This window comes from Ochotona curzoniae, unplaced genomic scaffold (assembly GCF_017591425.1).
Source record: "Ochotona curzoniae isolate NIBS_2020 unplaced genomic scaffold, NIBS_Ocur_1.0 scaffold_3890, whole genome shotgun sequence".
NCBI lineage: Eukaryota > Metazoa > Chordata > Mammalia > Lagomorpha > Ochotonidae > Ochotona > Ochotona curzoniae.
Window position 1 is genome coordinate 19,017,278 of NW_024467115.1, and position 20,305 is coordinate 19,037,582.

General features: G+C 43.6%; 1 protein-coding gene across 1 annotated transcript in view; it reads left to right on the forward strand.

Annotated features, from left to right (window-relative positions):
• Positions 1–20,305, forward strand: part of ARFGEF3 (ARFGEF family member 3) — a 159,757-nt gene that overhangs the window by 99,543 nt on the left and 39,909 nt on the right. Inside the window, exons 9-14 of the mRNA XM_040965252.1 lie at positions 3,093–3,197; positions 4,256–4,589; positions 11,767–11,879; positions 12,610–13,520; positions 18,096–18,262; positions 19,143–19,308. Of these exons, the coding sequence (XP_040821186.1) occupies positions 3,093–3,197; positions 4,256–4,589; positions 11,767–11,879; positions 12,610–13,520; positions 18,096–18,262; positions 19,143–19,308 (1,796 nt within the window). The remainder of the gene's footprint in view (positions 1–3,092; positions 3,198–4,255; positions 4,590–11,766; positions 11,880–12,609; positions 13,521–18,095; positions 18,263–19,142; positions 19,309–20,305) is intronic.

Here is a 20,305-nt window from a genome sequence, read left to right on the forward strand (position 1 = left end):
CGGTGTCAGGATACTGGCCTGACAATTTGAGAAAGAGGTATGTTTCCATTGGACCGTTAAATGATTTTTCTTCTTCAGCATGAGTCCAGAATCAGAAAGGTTAAGTCGAGACTATAGCAAAACCAGCCCTCTGGAACTGATGTTTCAGGTTACCTCTAACTGGTACTGTGTCCTTCCATGTAGCCCCCTTCAGTCTTCATTCTAAAGCATTTAGATGAGACGAGTGTTTTAAATGCAAACCTGGTATTGTCATGCCTGAACTTGTGGAATTGAACCCAGATGACTTAGCAGTCTTCAGGGCCTTGCTTGCTCTGGCATCTGCCCACCTCTGCACCACCCTCTCTTAGTGGTGCCTCTACACATCTGGTGTTGACCACAAACCTCTAGGCCCAAAGTTCCTCCTCCATACCCAAGCTTTGCATGCAGCCCCTCCTCAAATCTTCCATGAAGCAAGATCTGGCTTCAACTTCTGGTCCATTCCTATAGAAATTCCTTCTGGATCTTTCCTAAGGGGTTGCCCCTCCCATATGGTCTCTTAGATTAACTTACTATAGCACAGTTTCTTGTGCTGTTATTCATTTTTAGTATTTCCCACTGGTGCACTGTCTGTGGTTTTTATCTGTCAAGTCTAAAATAATACAGAATGTGTTGTTTAAGGTCAGGAACAATGTCTTGTCCAAAAGTGTAGGGAAGCTTATGGAATTGGAAGCTAGAAATATGAAGTCTGTTCTTGGCTCCAAATTGCTAATTCTTTCTTATTTTCCTTTCCTCCAGCTATCACCTACCTGCTGTCAAACAGTGATAGGTTTGGGGAAGAATCATCCTGACCCTGGCTCTTCTTCCGCCCTGAAAAGATAGGATAGACATTCTGACATTTTGATTCAAAGATCAAAAATCATGGAATCTTTGAAGATCGTGATGTACATTTGTACATTTCTCTTTGGACCAATGAACTCTTCTTAGAATAAAGATCACCAAACATTACCTGTAGAAGTCCACGTAGTATGGTTGAGCATTCCTCGTCTACAAATACAAAATATAAACTGCTTCAAAAACCTTGAAGCCCTTGAGATTTTGGATTTTCAGAATTAGGGTACTGAACTTACACAAATATTTCCAAGTCTGGAAAAATCCAAAATCGTCAAAACTTCTGGCCTAGAGCATCTTGGATAAGGGATAGCCAGCTGTATCTCTGTCTCCTGTTTGCTTTGGTCTAGTTTTATAACCTTCTAAAAACATGAAAACTGATCTTGATTCTGAGGCCATGGACAAGGATTTACCTAGCGCTGTAACTTACTAACTGGTTTTAGAGCATGGTGTCAATCTTTGGGTATTTAACTTAGCATTAATGATGCATATTCTTTGCTTCATCTTATAATTCCCCACTTTTTCTCAATGAGGCAGTCACAGCCTCTAGGAAGATCTCAAGTTTTTTTTTTCTCCTTCTCTCCTTACCTTCATACTTTGCCTGTCACGTGCCTACTTCTCCCTTGTCCTCCTCTTCTAGTTGTTTTTTAAATGGCTAAGAGCACAAGGCTTCCTTTTGATAGTTATTTTTTTTTCTTTTTAAAAAATATTAACACAAAGAGAACAGATTTCATAGGTACAGTTCTAAAAAGTTAATATTTCCCTCCCCAATCAAAAAGATTTGACTAGAATTGATTTCTATCAGCAAGTTTCTCATTTTTATGAATATGCTATGCCACACTAGATTCATGAGCAAAATATCTTCAGGAGATTTGTGAGGCATTTGTAGAAAATGTGTCCTGGGAAATTAAATTCATCCTGACTCTCATTCTGCCACCTGTGTGGACTGTCACTTGCAGGTGCGCTGAGGCAGAAACCAAACCTGGGAATGACAAGGTGATTCCCACGATATCATCTGTTCTCTGGCTCTGCTAGGAAACCCAGAATATTAATTGTGGGGACAATAATTTGCCCATTGAAAAACTGTGTTTCCTAACGAATGAAGAAGGAAAGTTGACACTGGCACACTTTCAGCCATAGCCTTCAGTGCCCAATATCCCATATGGGGATCAGTTCAAGTTCCAGCTGCTCCACTTCCAATCTAGCTGCCTGCTAATGTGCCTGGGAAAGCAGCAAAGATGACCCAAGGCTGGGGGGAATTTAAAAAATAATGTGGTAAATGATCTCTTGAAAGACAATTAAGTGTTAAGAACTAAGTTTCAGGCATAAGTTACAGATTTTGGTTCATGTGCAAGTATTTGTTCATTAACTTCAGCAAATGTGCTACATTGATGTAAGATGTTAACAAAACAAACAGAGCTGAGAGATGGGTAAGAGAATTGTTCCAAAAGTTCATGGACAGTGTATACTGTGAAAAGTTATGCATGAATTTTTTTTAAGAAATGTACTGAAACAAACTTATTTGTTAATTCCATTTTGGAAAGTTTATTTATTATATAAAAGACAGAGTGGTAGATCTTTTATCCACTGGTTTTCTCCCCTTATGGTCGTAATCAGCAGGACTAGGACAAGCTGAAGTCACAAGCCAGAAGCACCACTTAGGTCTCTCATGTGAATGGTAGGAACTCAAGTACTTAGACCATTTTCTGCAGCTTCCCTAGTGCATTAGCAGAAAACTGGGTTGGAAAGGAACAGCCAATGCTCACATGAGTTACAGGCATCGCAAGTGGTGGCTTAACAGGCATCACAACACCAGCCGTTTATTCTACTGCTCCTAAAACTTGCTGAAATCCTCCCTGTTTCTCTGTAACTCTATAGAAACCTGTTCTTAAAAGACAAGATTATTAATCTAAAAAAAAAATCTTTCCTAAATGAATCAGTTCGCTAGGGTTGCCGTAATAAAATACCCTAAACTGGGTACCTTACATAAGTGATTGCATCACAGTTCTAATGGTGAGACATCCAATGTCAAGGTATTTGTCAGGTTGTTTTCTTCTGAGTGCCCTGAGAATAAGATCTATTACCAGTCCCTCTCCCTTTATGCAAGGTCCTGCCACCCCTGTGGGAGATCTGGGTGCATCGCACTGCCTCCTCTTTTTACAGTATTTTCCCACATACCACCTCTGATTGGCCGTGTGCCAACGTGTCCCGGGTCTGTCCTGCAGGGAGAGTCAACAGCTGCAGCTTCTGTACCTGGAGTGCATTCTGTCTGTCCTCACCAGCTCTTCCTCATCCATGCACCTGCACAGGGGCTTCACAGACCTGATCTGGTGAGTAGATCCCTGGCACACCCACCCACCATGGGCTGCTCCCCGCCTTCTGTCTCGGTCCCTTCCCACAGTGTTCCTTGACCTGCCAAGAATTCCATCTGGGCATGCCTGTCGTGGAGGGAGAGAAGCAATTTTTTTTTTTTAACCTGAATCAGAGCCAAATTCAGATAGAAATAGATGGTGATGAGCAAAGATGCGTCCAAGTCCCTCATTCATTTTGCTTATATCATAGAATCGTGAGAGATGAGACGGGGGTTCACTGCGTTCTTGGTTCGTAAAAGCGGATAAAGACAGACCTGTCTGCAGGAGGCATGAGATGCCGAATGTTACTGCCAGCCCTACCCTAGACCACTCTGTGTTTCCACCTGAGGGCCAGCCACTCACTCAGTGAGACGTCCCCAGAAGTGGCAGGTGCCTCAGGCTGCCAGGGAGTTGCTCTCAGCCCTTTGGTTTGTGGTTGGAAGGAAGCTGACGGGCAGTGTCATTTCAGAATGTGAAATTGGTTATGAGTGAGAAATAATGTCATAATTAGTAGTAAAAAGAATTTTATAGCTCAGACAGCACGTTTTAATTAATTAATTAATTATATTTATTTATTGAGAGCCAGACAGGAAGAAGTTGGTACAAAATGACCACTGCAGCATGGACTGGGTTAGGCTGATGCCAGAAGCCAGGAACTCAATCCAACTCTCCCAGGTGGATGGGCAGGGCCCAGCCACTTGAGCCATCGTCACGGCCACCCAGGGGCTCCTGCAGGAGCAGGGGGCTTCAGGCAAGAGCAGAGCCAAGGGCTCTACCCAGACACTCCAGTGGGGGATGTGGGCCTCCTAACCAGAAGCTGCACACCCCCTCCCAGCCATGTTGGCATTTTGCATTCATTTCTAAACTTGGGGAGTTTTCTTCGTGCTTCCCTTGAATTAGTTGACCTTTGCTAAGACAGCCAGCAAAAATGGAGACAGTAAATCGGCAGAACACAGCTCTTTTGGTCATTGCTGTGGCCTTTCTCTTGGCAACTGCCTTTTAATTTAACTCCCAACCACCTCCCTGTCTCTTTCTAGGAAAAATCTGTGCCCTGCCCTCATTGTCATCCTGGGGAACCCCATTCACGACAAAACCATCACGTCTGCCCACAGCAGCAGCAGCAGTGCCAGCGTGGAGTCGGACTCTGTCACTCCCGGCGTCGCTGACCATGGCCGCGGCTCTGGCTGCTCGTGCACCGCGCCTGCGCTGAGCGGGCCTGTGGCTCGCACCATCTATTACCTTGCAGCCGAGCTAGTGCGGCTGGTGGGGTCACTGGACTCCATGAAGCCGGTGCTGCAGTCCCTGTATCACCGAGTGCTGCTCTACCCACCTCCTCAGCACCGCGTGGAAGCCATCAAAGTAATGAAAGAGGTAGGGAAGCTAGTTGGCAAGGGGCACCACCCCCCAGTGTCTTGTACACAGGAAATTTCCGGAAATGTTTCTAATTTTTACTGGAACTTCTAGCTCTTGCATGCTTCCCAGTAACTCACAATCTCTCTATAGTCATTGCTCATGTATGTGTTGGGGTGGAGAAGGTCCTGGAACAGGGGGCATTGAGGATGCTCATTGCCGCAGGGTCCCCCCTGAGATGCTTCATATTTGTTCTTGCCAAAACTGTATTAGATGTGTGCCTGCTGATGCCCCGGGCTGAAATTTACATCTGCTACCATAGGTATTATTTGTGCAGATAAATATGTTTACCTGCTTTGGCCGAAACTGGACCTGAGAATGATTTTATGCTCGGGTTGTACAATCTCCAAAAACAGAGTCTGCCCAAATGTGGCTGCTAAACAGAAAACATTTCTCCAGAATGTCATGACCCGAAAATCTCTCCCAAAGTTGACCTCTTGAGATAGCTATTGCAGTGTGCTGCTTCCTGGGTTTGAGGCAGAATTGTAGTTATTTTGAACTTACTTCATTCAAGGATTTCTGTTTCTTTCAAAAAGCTAAATAGGAAAGTGATGGCATTATTTGTATTTTTGAACTTTGAAGGTCAAACTTAGTTCCTTTGGGAATTTAGCCACCCCTTTAAACTATGCCAAATCATAATCATAATCTTCCTTTGCTGGTGATTTATTTATTTTCTTAAAGATTTACTTTATTTGAAGGACAGAGTTACAGAGAGAAGGAGAAATAGAGGGAGGGCAAGACCAAGATCTATTCGCTGGTTCACTCCCCACATGGCTGCATGGCCAGAGTTGAGCTAGTCTGAACCCAGGAACCAGGTGCTTTTTCTGAGTATCCCACATGGGTACAGGGGCTCAAGGACATGGACCATCCTCTACTGCTTTCCCAGGCACTAAGCTTTTCCAGCACTAAGCTGGATTGGTAGTGGAGCAGCCAGTACAAGAACCAGCTCCACAATGGCTCATTGGCTAAATCCTCACCTTGCAAGTGCCAAGATCCCGTATGGGCACTGGTTGGTGTCTTGGCTGCTCCACTTCCCATCCAGCTCCATGCTTGCAGCCTAGGAAATCAATAGAGGATGTCCCAAAGCCTTGGGACCCTGCACCTATGTGAAAAACAAGGAAGTAACTTCTGGCTGCTTGCTTCGGATAGAATTGGCTCTGGCCAATGCAGACACTTGGGGAGTGAATCAGCAGAAAGAAGATCTTCCTCTCTATTTCTCCTCCTCTCTGTATATCTGACTTTCCAATAAAAATAAATCTTTATAAATAAATAAATCTTAAAAACAAAATCTAGTGCCCCTAAGGGATTATAGGCACTTTAGGTGGAAGTTTAGCTTGCTACACCATAGCAATGATCCCATGACTCATCTACTTCTTTTTATTTAAGATTTTATTTATTTTTATTTAAAAGGCAGATTTACAGAGATAAGGAGAGACAGAAAGATAGAGGTCTTCTATCTGCTGGCTAACTCCCCAAATGGCCTTAGCAGGTGGAGCTGAGCCAATCTGAAGCCAGGAATCAACAAGGAGCTTCTTCCAAGTCTCCCTCATGGATGCAGGGTCCCAAAATTTGAGCCATCTTTTACTGCTTTTCTAGGCCACAAGTAGGAAGCTGGGAGTGGAGCAACTGGGACATGAACTGGCACCCATATGGGATGCCAGTGCTGGCAAGCTGAGGATTAGCCTGTTATACCACTGTACCAGCCCCAGATTTGTTTATATTTGTGCAGTATTTATTATCAACCAGTTTGTCTGCTTGTTTGAAAAGCAAATTTACAGAGGTTGTAGGAGATAACAGAGAGAGATCTTTCATCCACTGGTTCACTTACCAAATGGCTATAGTAGCCAGTGCTGGGTCAAGGCCAAACTCCCACCTGAGTTTCCTATATGGGTGGCAGGGCCTAAAGTTCTTGACACATCTACTGCTGCTTTCCCAGGCTCATGAACAGGGAGCTGGATCAAAAGCAGAGCTGGCAGAATTCAAACCAACCCTTATATGGGGTACTGTCATCACAAGCCACAGTTAACTGTGCCATAATGGCAGCCCCACAACTATTTTCTGTGATGTTGAACTTCAATTGATTGCTGGTGTTGTTTTCATGAGATTAGACTGCATGGGACAAGAGGAAGTTCTGGTCCAACATTTCTAGAAATGGAGTCATTCAGATTTAATTGTCAGTTATGGAACCCTAAGCACACCATAATAAGCCCCACTTCTAAAACTTATATCTAATGTGTAAAAGATATTTCACCTTTAAGATCTTTAATATTCAGAAATTTATGAAGTTGTGTATCAACCTCATTTTTACCAGTGAACAACATTCCTTTTCCCCAACAGAGTGTCAGGCAGTGGAGGGCGAAAGCCCAGCTGTAAGAACTGGTCACTTCACATAGTGAAGACAGATGGTTGAGCCAAGAGAACACAAGACCAAGTCATCATCACCCAGACAGCTGTGAGCCACCACTCAAAGGCCAACCCCTGCCCAGTTAGACTCATAGCCTGGAAGATCAGGCCAGCCTGCCCAGAATAGAGTGATCTTTGGGAAGAGGATTGAAGAAGGACTCACCATCCCCATTGTGCTCCTTCTCCCAAATTCACTGGCCAGGTGAAGTGCTCCCCTGTGCAGTAAGTAAGTAAGAGGAGGGCAAAAGAAAGGAGCAAAACCTTATTTTCCTGGAATATTTTTCCTTAGGGAAACATGATGCCAGAGAAAAGGAATTACCTCCTGCAAAAAACTAAGGCATGACCACGTCAAATAATTGCCCAAAGTCCTCAAAAAAGAGAACAGGTGCAAACCCTTGTCCCTAATCTCAAAGCCCATGGTTATGTCCTATGCCACACTTGGTTCTAGTTCTGACTGTCTTATTGCAGCGTAAGCAATACCAGGAGCTCTTTGGCCATCATCTCTGTGAGAGCCCAAGTCCCAGAGGCAGGCTTTTGTCCTGTCTCTGCCATTTACCTGCAGATTGGGGCAACAGTAAGTTAGTCGCAGAATTCTGAACATAACATTTTCCCATCTGTAGGTTGTTAGAACATTCCACTTTTCAAAGTTCAGCATTGTTTAAAATGCAGTGAAGTTTGTAGAAGTAACAAAGTGCAAATATATCTGGTGTGCTTAACACTACCCTAGGGAAGAGAAAAGCACAGCATATGGAGCCTGGAAATAGCTGGTGCTGTTCTGGCAGGCCTCCCTCCCTCCTGCCTATCTGTTCTTGACCGTTTGTCTTCACTGGACTGACCACTACTAACAGGCGTATCGTTGCACAGGGCACTCTCACAGCTCCTTGTTGCTCCTCCCATCAATTCTGAATTGCTCAGCTCAGTCTTCAGACTCATCTACCATCATTCTCATTTCCCAGGATGCACCTCCATTTCATCCATTCAACCCCCATCTTTCTCAATTTCCACCATCCTGCTTTTCTTCACACTCCCTGCTCTTTTACTCCCATGGGCCACTTCCATTCCACAGAGTGGAAGGGTGGTTACACCAGGGTAAGCACTACTGGGATTTCACATTAGCTCATTTACAAAGTCTCTTGGGAAGGATATTATATCCATTGTTCAGATGGGAATTTGAGGCTCAGGGAAGAATTCAGTGGTCCTATGTACACAGTAGCTCTAAGAGGTGAACTCAAGTATGCTCAGTACAACTGCTTGTATGCTGTGAAAAATCCTCCTGTGCTTTAATTGTGCTTCCTCAAACTACTCATGTTGCTCTTACTTAAATCCGTGTCCATCATTTAGCAACTGGCTGTGTGTCCTGTTGACCCAAGGTTCCACAGTACAATATAGAGTAAGCGTTTTATCTCCTCACATGTATTTGTGTACATGGCATGCTCTCCCCTAGTATTTAACTCTGCATGTGTTGAATTCATTTTGGCTGAATGGCAGAAGAACCTGGACATGTGTGTGAAGAGCATATTTTTCAAGCAAGCTTCCTTTTGCCCTGAGGACAGACAGTCCTGGGCTTGTTGCTGCCCTGGTGGAACCACTTTGTACCAGCATCCTAAGCAAATATTTGGCACATGGGATGGGCAAATGTCTTTGTGACTCTTACTTCTTGACTATAAATGAGATTAGAGATGCTTTCTCTTCTGTCATAGAGTCTCCCATACCCAGGCCCCTCTGCAGAGGTCAAGCTGGAATTAGACTCCAGCCCCTGGGTAGTACATGTGGCCAGCACTACCCCCTTGAAGCCCTTGAAGCCCTGTAGATGTATTGGGCTAAGTCATATTGAAAAGCAGCCCCCTCACTTTAGATGAAAAAGTCAATGATTTGAGAACGTTGGTAACCTAGGTACCAAAGTGCACAGGGCTCATACACGCAGAGGAAATCACTATGCACCCAGGATATTTGCTTAGCCTTTTGGAGTTTGAATGCTTGGCCTGTTATCCTGCAGTTTTCTTTCTAGTATGTTGCTGTGTCACATTCAGATCATTTTGCTTCCAAGGTACATTTTTCTTTGATGAACAGCTGTGAAAGATTTTGCCTGTTTATCTCTCTGTGTCTTCCTGCCCACTGGCCTGCCACCTTCCTCTTCCTCTCTTCCTCTCACTCCATCTCAGTTCAATTTTAGAAGGAATCACCTGGTCTTGGTCAGATGTGGGACATCACCTGCTCAGCCCACACCCACAAGGCCACTTGAAGGAGAGGTTTAAAAGATCTTGCCTTTCTTTTAGGATTCATTAATTGCTCCATTCCCGACCCTACCCCCACTGCCAGTGATTGAAGCATTTCTCAATTAAATGCAAGGGCAACATGGGAATTAATAGATATTCTCTGATTTGTTGCTGGTGAATTTGTGGAGAGATTCCAAGAGAAGGTGAGTTTCCCTGCTTTAGTGACTTAGGAATGCACTCCCATTGCAGCAAAAGGTGAGCCTGCAGAGAGAGAGAGAGAGAGAGAGAGAGAGAGAGCGAGAGAGAGAGAGAGAGCAGTGAATGTGCTTGATCAGTGTTAACCCTCACACTATCATTTTTTAATGTCAAAAATGAAATACGGAAAAAATTGGAAGCTCCATTTCTGTACTTTCAAGACAGCAAAAGCTTCCTGTTACCATAGCAAAAGGGAAATATGGAAACAGAGCCCCTTAACAATTTTTACTTATGCCTTTGAAGATGAATGGTCAGAGAAACAGAATGTGTGCTCCACATACACTTCATTAGCCAGTTTCTCCTGGAATTAATTTAGCCTCAAATTAAAATGTTCTGTAAAGACTTCTGTCATATGGACATATAAATCGGTTAAAGCAGAACAATTATGAAAATCCTATATATGGAAATGTGGGAGAAAGTAGCTGAAGCAGTGCCTGGAAGGATATTTATAGCTTTAACTGCTTATACTGAGAAGTAGCAAGCCTAAAATTAACTTCCCAATTAACCAGCTTAGGCAGTTGTGGAAAAAAATGAGCAGTATAAATTCAAATAATTAGAAAGAAGAAATAAGGATAAAAGCAGAATATACATAATAAAACATAAGCACAATGTAAGGGACCACCAGCTGTTAAACAACGTGTTGGGATTCTGAAGATACTCAGAAAATTGAAAAAGAAATTCTATGAAGAGCAACTAAAATAATTCCAGTACAGGTTGAAATCCACAGAAATAGGACCTGGCATGATGGTCTTAGTGGCTAAGTCCTCACCTTGAACGCTCCAGGATTCCGTATGGGTGCTGGTTGATATCCAGGCTGCTCTACTTTCCATCCCGCTCCCTGCTTGTGACCTGGGAAAGCAGTAGAGGATGATCCAAAGCCTTGGGACCCTACACCCACATGGGAGACAGGGAAGATGCTCCTGGCTCCTGGTTTCAGATCAGCTTAGCTCTGGCAGTTGTGACTTTAGGAGTGAATTAGTGGGTGGAAGATCTTTCTCTCTGTATCTCCTCTTTCTGTAAATCTGCCTTTCCAATAAGCATAAAGACATCTTTAAAAGAATCGCAGAAATAAAACAGGAAAAAGTTCTCTCAACTGCAACTGCTATGAACATTAAAGGAATGGAAGAGAGTATCAGAAGAGCTTTTCGACTATTACATTGAAAAAAATTAAGGCAAAGTCGATTAATTCTTGAGAAATAATTCTTGTATTTGTGATTTGAGAGAAAGGGCAGGAAGAGATCGCATCCAGTGATTGACTTCTCAAATACCAAAGAGCCAGGTCTCCCACATCCGTGGCAGGAACCAACAATATGCTCTCTCAGCTTCCTCCCAGAGTATGTCTTAGTGGAAAGCTGGAATCAGGAGCAGAACTGAGACATGGACCGAGGCACTCTCCCTGGGGCTGTGAGCAGACCCATAAACATCTTAGCCACACCACCATCCTAACGCCCACCACCGAGATAATGCAACTTCTGACAAACTGTATCCAGGAGAAATGGAAGACCTGAATAGTCTCAATCATTTTTAGAGATTGAATCAGTATCTTACATATTTCCCTTAAACAAAAAAAATGCTTATTTTATACAGCTTCAGGGAGGTGTGCCAGAGATCAGAGGACAGATATTCCAATGTCCTGTGAACTTTTCCACAGAATAGAAACAGGGAGTATGTCCCAACCCCACTTGTGAAGCTCTCCAGGGAAATTTTTGTTATGAGTCAATCTTAAAAAAAACAGATGCAAGTGGTTTCTAGTCCTTGTGCTATCAACTTTTAGAAGTGACACCTCAGAGAATTTTCTTTGTCTAAATCAACTCCAAACTGTGGAGTCTGGAGTCCAATGTATGTTTCATATCAAGAGGAATACTGAAGTCAGTCATATTAAAATTTGTGATTCTAAATATAGGCTGAAGGTCCCTAAAAAATCCACAATGCTCCAAAATCTGAACACTGACATTCTACCCCAAGTCTGGTGCTCTGATCTATGCAAGCTTTGTTTTGAGTCTAAAATGAAGTTTAAAATATTATATAAAATCACATAAGGTATTTAGGAAACATGAATGAAGTTTATGTTCATAGTTGGGTCACATCCCCATGATATCTCATTTTAGATCTCAGTTCTAAAATCTGAAAAAACTCCAAATCTGAAACCCTTCTGATCCCAAACATGTTGCGTAGGGGGTACTCAGTCTGTAATTGTGTTTATTTGGTCTCTTGATTTTTAATCTGTGCACTTTTTTGTGTGTGATATATTTCCTTTTCTAAAGATACTTGGGAGCCCGCAGCGTCTCTGTGACTTGGCAGGACCCAGCTCTACTGAACCAGAACCCAGAAAAAGATCGATTTCCAAGAGGAAGTCTCTCCTGGACCTTCTCAAACTGTATGATGCATTCCCCTTTAGGTTGAGGTTCCAAGGGAACACAGCTGTGCCAGATGCTTTCCTCTCGTTTCAAAATTCCTGAAACTTGCATGAATCTGCAATAAACAAAGTGTGCACAGTTAACAGTTCACCACAAGCCACATGAGCTTTATTTCAGGTCCCTATGGTCATCTAAGTTTCTGTGTCTTCATAATGACAAAGAAAACTGCATGAAAATGAAATGCCAAAAAATATTCACGAGGATTATTGGGGAGGCTCTCACGTGCAGCGCCCCTAGAAAAGTGAATGTTCTATGACTTGTAATAATTGCATTGCCACACATCTGTTCAGGAATGTGCTTATTTAATTGAGAAAGACAGTCCATGCTATTGTAGTGTTGGAACTATTTTTGTATTTGCAGAGCTCAGTATGATACGAGTGATTTTGTTCAGTGCCTGTCCATGGGAGTATCATACATTCCCATTAGGAGTTTTTGTTTGCCCCCGGATAAACTAGCTTAGCCAAGAATGAGTGTGGTCCAGGGCCGTCCATCTTACAGAGGTTTTCCTGTGCCAGTCCCAGCATGCTGTTTGATTATTCACTGCTTTGATTATTCAGTTTTATGCAAATTAGATTCTCTCGTGAACACCATTCAATTCTCCTAGGCTAATCATTCTTCATCATTTCACAGTGTTTTTTTTTTTTCTGTCTTATGTATGGATGCCACTTTTCTGTTTCAAACGCTGTTTAGCATCATGGATGGCATGACCGAAGCGTGCATCAAGGGTGGCATTGAAGCTTGCTACGCTGCGGTGTCCTGCGTCTGCACCTTGCTGGGCGCCCTGGACGAGCTCAGCCAGGGCAAGGGTTTGAGCGATACGCAGGTGCAACTGCTGCTGCTGCGTCTGGAGGAGCTGAAGGATGGAGGCGAGTCCAGTCGAGACTCCATGGAGATCAACGAGGCCGACTTCCGCTGGCAGCGGAAGGTGCTGTCCTCAGAACACACGCCCTGGGAGGCTGGGAATGAGAGAAGCCCTGACATCAGCATTAGCGTCACCACAGACACGGGCCAGACCACCTTGGAGGGGGAACTGGGGCAGACCACGCCCGAGGACCACCTGGAGCACCACAAAAACATCCTCAAGTCACCAGCCATGCAGGAGGGCAAGGAAATATTGAGCAAAGGATCAGAGCTGGAGGCGGGGGACCAGCCTGACGTGGTTCAAAGGAGCCACACGGTGGCCTACCCTGACATCACCAACTTCTTGTCTGTGGATTCGAGGACCAGGTCCTACGGATCCAGGTACAGTGAGAGCAACTTCAGCGTGGACGACCAGGATCTCTCCAGGACGGAGTTTGACTCCTGTGATCAGTACTCCATGGCAGCCGAAAAGGACTCGGGCAGGTCCGATGTGTCCGACATTGGCTCCGACAACTGTTCGCTGGCGGATGAGGAGCAGACTCCGCGGGACTGCCTGGGCCCCCGCTCCCTGCGCACCGCTGCGCTCTCTCTGAAGCTGCTCAAGAACCAGGAGGCGGACCAGCACAGCGCCCGGCTCTTTGTGCAGTCCCTGGAGGGCATCCTGCCGCGCCTGCTGGCCCTGGCCAGCGTGGAAGAGGTGGACTCCGCCCTCCAGAACTTTGCTTCTACCTTCTGCTCAGGTTTGTAAACTGCTTTGTAGTTGTTGCTGCATGGTCCACAATGTCCGGAGTGTGTTTTATCTATCCATAGATATATAAAAAGCACTTGGTAAGATTCACCAATCTTTGATGATAAAAGTTTGGTGAGTTAGATATAGCAGGAACATACCACAAAATTATAAATGCTGTGTATGATATGCCCGCAGCCAGTATCTTACTGAATAAGGAAAAGCTGAAAGCATTTCCCTTCAGCCATGGGAACAAGACAGAGATTTGCACTTTTACTCCTTCTTATTCAATACGATGTTGGAAGTATTAGCAAGGGCCAAGTAGGGAAGAGAATGAAATACCAAGTCTCAGAATTAGGAGAAAGTCAAAATATCCATGCATGCAGGTGACATGATTTTGTACATGGAAAAATCTAAACACTCCACCAAGAAAACTGTTAGAACTGATAAAGCTATTCAGCAAAGCCACAAAGTACAGAATCAACAAACAGAAAACAGTAGTTTTTTAATACACCAGTAATGTTCCTGATGAAGGAAAACCAATGAAAAATGTCCTTCGTGAAAAATTGTTGCAACACAATTTTAAATATTTGGGAACAAATTTAACCAAAGAAGCAAAACAGCTCTATAATAGAACTTATAAACGACAAATTAAAGAAATAATCAAGGTCACAAAAAATACAGTTATTCTTTGTAATTAGAAGAATTATTTTGCTTGCCTGTGGACAGCAGATTTTTACAAAGATGCTAAGAACATACATTGGGTAAAATATTATCTTTTCAGGAAATAAATGATTCTGACAAAACTGATTACACAAATGTAAAAGAACGAAATTGGAGCCCTACCTCTTAACCATATACCAAAGTCAACTCAGTGCATTAATGACCCAAATGTAAGACCTGAGACAATTAAATTTCTAGAAAAAGAATGTAAACAGCTGAAGATGCTGAAGCAGGTGGTGGTTTTTTGATAAGAACCCCGATATACAGTCAACAAAAGCAAAAGTAGACAAATGGGATTGTATCAGATGCAGGCGATTCTGCAAAGGAATCAGCAAAGGAAACAATGCAGAGGAGATACATACAGTGGGACAGGAGAAAAGGCTTACAAACTATGTGACATAGAATTAATATCCAGTATATATCAGAAGCTCGAGAGTTTGCAACAAAATAACCAATCCAGTTTAAAAATTGGTGCAAAGGACCTGGACAGTTCACAGAAGAAAAAAATCAAGTGGCCAACTAATATTTGAAAAACTATGTAATATCATAAGCCCTCAGGAAAATACTGATCAAACCACAACTAAATACAGCTTCCTACCCCCTTTGAATGACTATTAGCAAAAAGACAGAAAGTAACGCATGTTGGCAAAGATGTGAATAGAGGGGAACTCTTCTCCGTCATTGTAAGGCATGTGAATCAGTATAGCCACTATGGAAGACAGTAAAGGGATTTCTTCAAAAAGTAGAAATAAAATCACCATATGAGTCAGAAATCTCATGAATCAATAAATATATCAAAGAAACATGAAATGGTTTTATCTAAGAGATACCTGTTCCCAGTGGCCAAGATATGGAATCAACTGAGGTGTCCATCATCAAATGAATGAATTAAAAATATAGTATATATACACACATGTGAGACATAAATTTATACATGTTATATAAATATAATACAGATTATTCAGCCGCAAAAAAGAGGGAAATCCTATCATTTGCAACAAAATGGATGAAAACAAAAGACATTGAGTGATATGATAAGCTCGGAAAGACATTACACGTTCTCTGTATATGTAGAAGCTTAAAAACATTCAAAGTGGCTGCAGAATGGCAGAGGAGAGCATAGAAGAACCACTGTAGCTCAGAATTACCTAGTAAATAAGTGAACAAGCAGAAGAAAGGAGGCCCCATAAAGTTATACGAGAGGAAATGTTCATTACCCTGTTTTGCTCGGTACATTGTAAACATGTGCTTAAATGTCACACTGCAGCAAATAAATGTGTAGTTATTACTGATAAAAATACGTCTAAAGACCACAAGCATTATTTCTGCCATCCCAACAAACTTAATGTAAAGCTTTTGTTCTGCTTTTAGAATCGTAGCGCACAAACACAAGTGCCGAGGTGCTAAAAGGTCGTTTCATTTTTCCAGCTTTCTTTCCTTTCTATTGTTCACCAATAGAGTATTAATGAAATAAAGCACCTTACACCCACCCATTTGATGGTGCAGTCCTGTTCATTAAGGAAAAAAAAGGAGACAGGACTATAGATGCCAGCCTCAAAATGTGTAAGATACGAAGGTGCTTCAAAATGTAGGAAAACAGAACTAAAAGAGGAACATATTTTGATGTCGAAAATCAGAACTTCATGTCTACAAGCAGGTTGTTGAACCACATGAGGTCGCCATGGAATGTTTTTAGTGTATTCTCATGCATGGTTGTATTCTTATACAAGTAAGTGAATCTTGTTAGAGGGATAGCCACTACTTTATTCCCTGTAAACTGGGAAACATAAATAACTGAAATATGGAACCAGTGTTGCGGCACACTGAACTGCTGCCTGCAAACACTAACATCTCTTATCAGAGCACTGGTTCAATTCCCAGTTGCACTTCTTCGCATCCAGCTCCCTGCTACTGTTTCTCAGAAGGCAGCAGAGGATGCCCAGTACTTGGCATTTTGCCCTCCTTGTGGGACCCACAAGAAGCTCTAGGCTTTTGGACTGAGCCTAGCCAAGCCTCAGGCATTGCAGACACCCTATCCTCTTCCCTCCCCTTCCCCCTCTTTTCTTCTTTACCTTCTTTCTCCCCTTTCCCCTTCCCTTTTTTCTCTCTTCCCTCTTTCAGATAAATAAATCTTAAAAAAAAAACCGTAGAATATGTTAAAGATTATAATTCCTGTGGTGGGTCATTCCAAATTGATTAACGCGTCCTTGAGACAAATGTATGCTTTCCCCTTTAGCATGGTTCTGTTATCCACAATTTCATTTACCCACAGTCAGCTGTGTACAGAAACTATTAAATGGAGAACTCAAAAAATAACTCCTTGTTTTTAAGTCATGCACCATTCTGAGACTAGGAATGAAATCTCAAACCATGCTACTACATCCTACCTGGGATGTGAGCCAACCTCTATTCATGTTAGTCCCTCAGTAGCCATCTCACTTAGCAGGGAAACTGCGTGTCGTGGTGTTAGTGTTCAAGGCATTCCTATTTTACTTAATAGTGACCCAGAAGGCAAACTTTTATTATGATGTGGCATTATAATTGTTCTGCTTTATCATTGGCTGTCATTGCTGGCCTTGTACCATCCCATAAAGATCTAAGAGGTGCCTTCCTTACTGGTAAACAAAATTGGGGCAGGATCCAAAGAAATCATATGTGAGATTTGTAGTAGAAAGTACATTGTATCCATTATTACAATGAACTGTATGAATATCTGGTATTAAGAAAATATTTGTTTCATTTAAATTGATAGACTATGCTTCATTTTATTTTATTCTGAAACTTGCCAGCTTTCCGTAATTTAAGAAATGAATCTGCATACAGGGTTAAAGCAGGGTCGACAGATTGTTGCTAACAAGTCTGGCCAATTATTTCAGAATGAAGCACATCCACTGGCAGTGCCTTTGGGGGCTGTGCTGCCGTTCTGCTAATAGGTCTCTGTGTCAGCACTCACACTAGCTGCCTTTTTACTTACAGAATCTGAGCCTGTGCTATGTTTCCCGAATGTATTCCAGAGTAAATAGTCATTACTTACGTCTAAGGTCCTAGCCACTCACAGATTTTTTTCCCCCTTCATTTGTAGACTCTGGTTTATCTTGTATCTGTGATCCAACAGGATTCAACCCAACTTTGCTTTCTACTTTACCATGGAAAAACACTGATCTCTTCTCCCCACCCCACTCCCCCTCTACACCATGTCCTTTAGGAAACTGGAACAAAGCCCACTGGTGCCTTAAGAGTGCCAGGAGTCGGGGAGAAAGAAAGTACCAATGTCTGCTGCATTCCCAGGAAACAGGAGCTGGGAGCTGAGCTAGGGATGGAACCCAGGCCCTCCAGCAGGGGGTGCAAGTTACTGCTCAGCTGAACTCACACCATAGCGTTGCAACATCAGATAAAGTCGTGTACTTGGTTTCTGTTTGTTGTTTTCTCAGTGAATGTGCATAGAATCCAAGAGCCCCTTCAAAGTAGAATTCTATTAAATGGAAAAAAGCAATAGCTACTACTTACTTTATTTTAACTTTTTAAAAAATTGTTTCCTTGAGATGAAACTCACATAACTAAGATTTCCTCGTTTAAAATACTCAGTTCAGGGGCCAGTATTGTGGAGTAGGGGGTAAAGCTGCCGCCTGCAAATGTTGGCACTGAATCAAATTCTGGCTGCTCTAGTTTCCAACAGATCTACTTGATAATGGACTGGGAAAACAGCAAAAGATGGCCTAAGTACAAGGACCCCTGTTCCTGACTCCTGGCTTTGGCCTGGGACAACTCTAGGAGGCAACGCCTCACCTCTTGGGCCATCCACACACCTGCCTGATCAAGCCTAGCAGGTGCAGCATTAAAAATGTCTTCATTCCCACCCCCTTAGGCATGATGCACTCCCCCGGCTTTGACAGCAGTAGCAGCCTTAGCTTCCAGATGCTGATGAACGCGGATAGCCTGTATACTGCTGCCCACTGCGCCTTGCTCCTCAACCTCAAGCTCTCCCATGGAGACTACTACAGGAAGCGGCCAGCCCTCGCTCCAGGCATGATGGTCAGTGTGTGTGGTGTTGAGTACTCCCAGGCTAAGAGGTGGCCTGGTACTAACTGAGCAGCTGAATGGTGGAGTGTCCTATTCCATGCTGCTCTGGAATGCTTGTTTCTGGGGGGTCTGTGGCAGGTGGGGAAAGATGGCCATCTCAGGACCATCTTCTGTGTGAGTGATCCATCAGTGCTTACAAACCACTGCCTGCTGATGGTCCCGGAGTTTCATTTAGTGGCATAATTAAGCACATATGTGTAAAGAATATATTCAAACGTGTCATCAGCATGCGCTATGACAAACACTCAACGAATGCCACAACGCGTGCATGCCTGCCTCCCTGAAGATGTGGCATTGAATATAATGCTGCTTAACCTGTGGCCAGTTCCCTTGACTCCATGTTGCGCCCTGAGTCTCAACTCCAGAGACTCAATTGAGGGGTCTGCAGAATGGGAGGTAGAATTCTTTTATTTGCTTGCTCAATAAATGGTACTTCCCTAAAGGCAGGCAATAACCTCCTGACAGTGAGTCACACGTCTTACAGTGGAAAAGGCTTCTTTGGGGAGTGAGTTTCGTGTCTGCTGCTACTGAGATGGTGAGAGCAGAAAGCTGTGCTGGAAATAGCCACAGGATCTCTGATCTTCCCTGAGAAGTGAATACAGACATGGCAGGATCCCTGATCTTTCCATAGAGTCCATCAGAGGTTGTCATAAACAAATGGGGCTCCAGGAAATGTGGGCCTGTTCTATCCCAGCTTTCCCCTTGTCCTGTCTCACCCCAGTGAAAAATCCATGTGGCCAGGATGGGGAATGTGGTCTGATGTGGGCTTCAGGTCTATGTGATTTGCAGGGTTCACCCATGGTCACTTAATTCACTTCCTCTCTCTCTGTAGAAAGACTTCCTGAAGCAGGTGCAAACCAGCGGGGTGCTGATGGTTTTCTCACAGGCCTGGATCGAGGAACTGTACCATCAGGTGCTTGAGAGAAACATGCTGGGAGAAGCCGGCTACTGGGGCAGTCCTGAAGACAACAGCCTTCCCCTCATCACCATGCTGACAGGTCAGTGGTCCCTACCAGCATCTGTGGCACTTGGTTGGGCACTTCAAAACCCCTTCGCCTGAAGCACACGTGTTCTAAGTAGACTTGGAAGGAGCCCCCATAGGGCTTCTTAGGCAGTGCGAGACAGATCTAGGGAAGTCACGTAAATGCACCTCACACGGGTTTTCTTTTGTCCATGTGGGAATTTGTTGGGCTCCCTGTGCCCCATTAGATGGGGGCAAATGTCCATCTCTGTTGATGTAAAGCTATAGGCCTCTGCTGTGGAGACGTAGTTCTTTCTGGGCACAGTGCCCAGAGTTCTTCCTAGAAGCTTTCACATGCTGATAGACACCCTCCATCATGCCCTGCTCTGGGGACTTTGCCAGTAATGTGAAATGATTGATTTTGAGCTTGGCCACATTCCCATTTTCTATTTGTGTCAGAGGTTTTCCTTTCTCTTCCTAGTTGTACCAGAATGAAAAACAATGCCAATTATACCCCTGCCCAGCTTCTTTGTGTTTAGATGTCCCAGCTTTCCATGTCCTATCTGTTAGAAATACTATAGGCAAGCATATGGAGCGGTGTTATTTTGAAGTTACTTTGTTTTCAATAGAAGCAGCTTTTTTTGGTTCAGCCACAGTGTCCGTTAAAGAGCAGTGGGTGCTCAAAAGTTTGGTCATTGATCACTTTCCTAAGGCGAATCTGCAGGCCTGTCCTGACTTTGCTCTGACTTGCCGAGCTGAATTCTGATTGGAGTGATTTCCTTCTTGGCTCCAACTTACAGGCTAGATAGGGCATGGTTCTGCACAAGTGTCCTGTATTTAGTGTTCCAGGCCCTGTGCATCAGGCAGGAGAGTCCAGCTGAGAGGTGTAGTCTATGGCTCAAAAGATGGACTAAAGGCTGGCATTGTAGTACATCAAGTGAAACCAGCACTCCTAATGCCTGCATACCATATTGGAGCAACCAGTTTGAGTCCCAGATGTTCCACTTATCTAGCTCTCTACTAATGCATCTGAG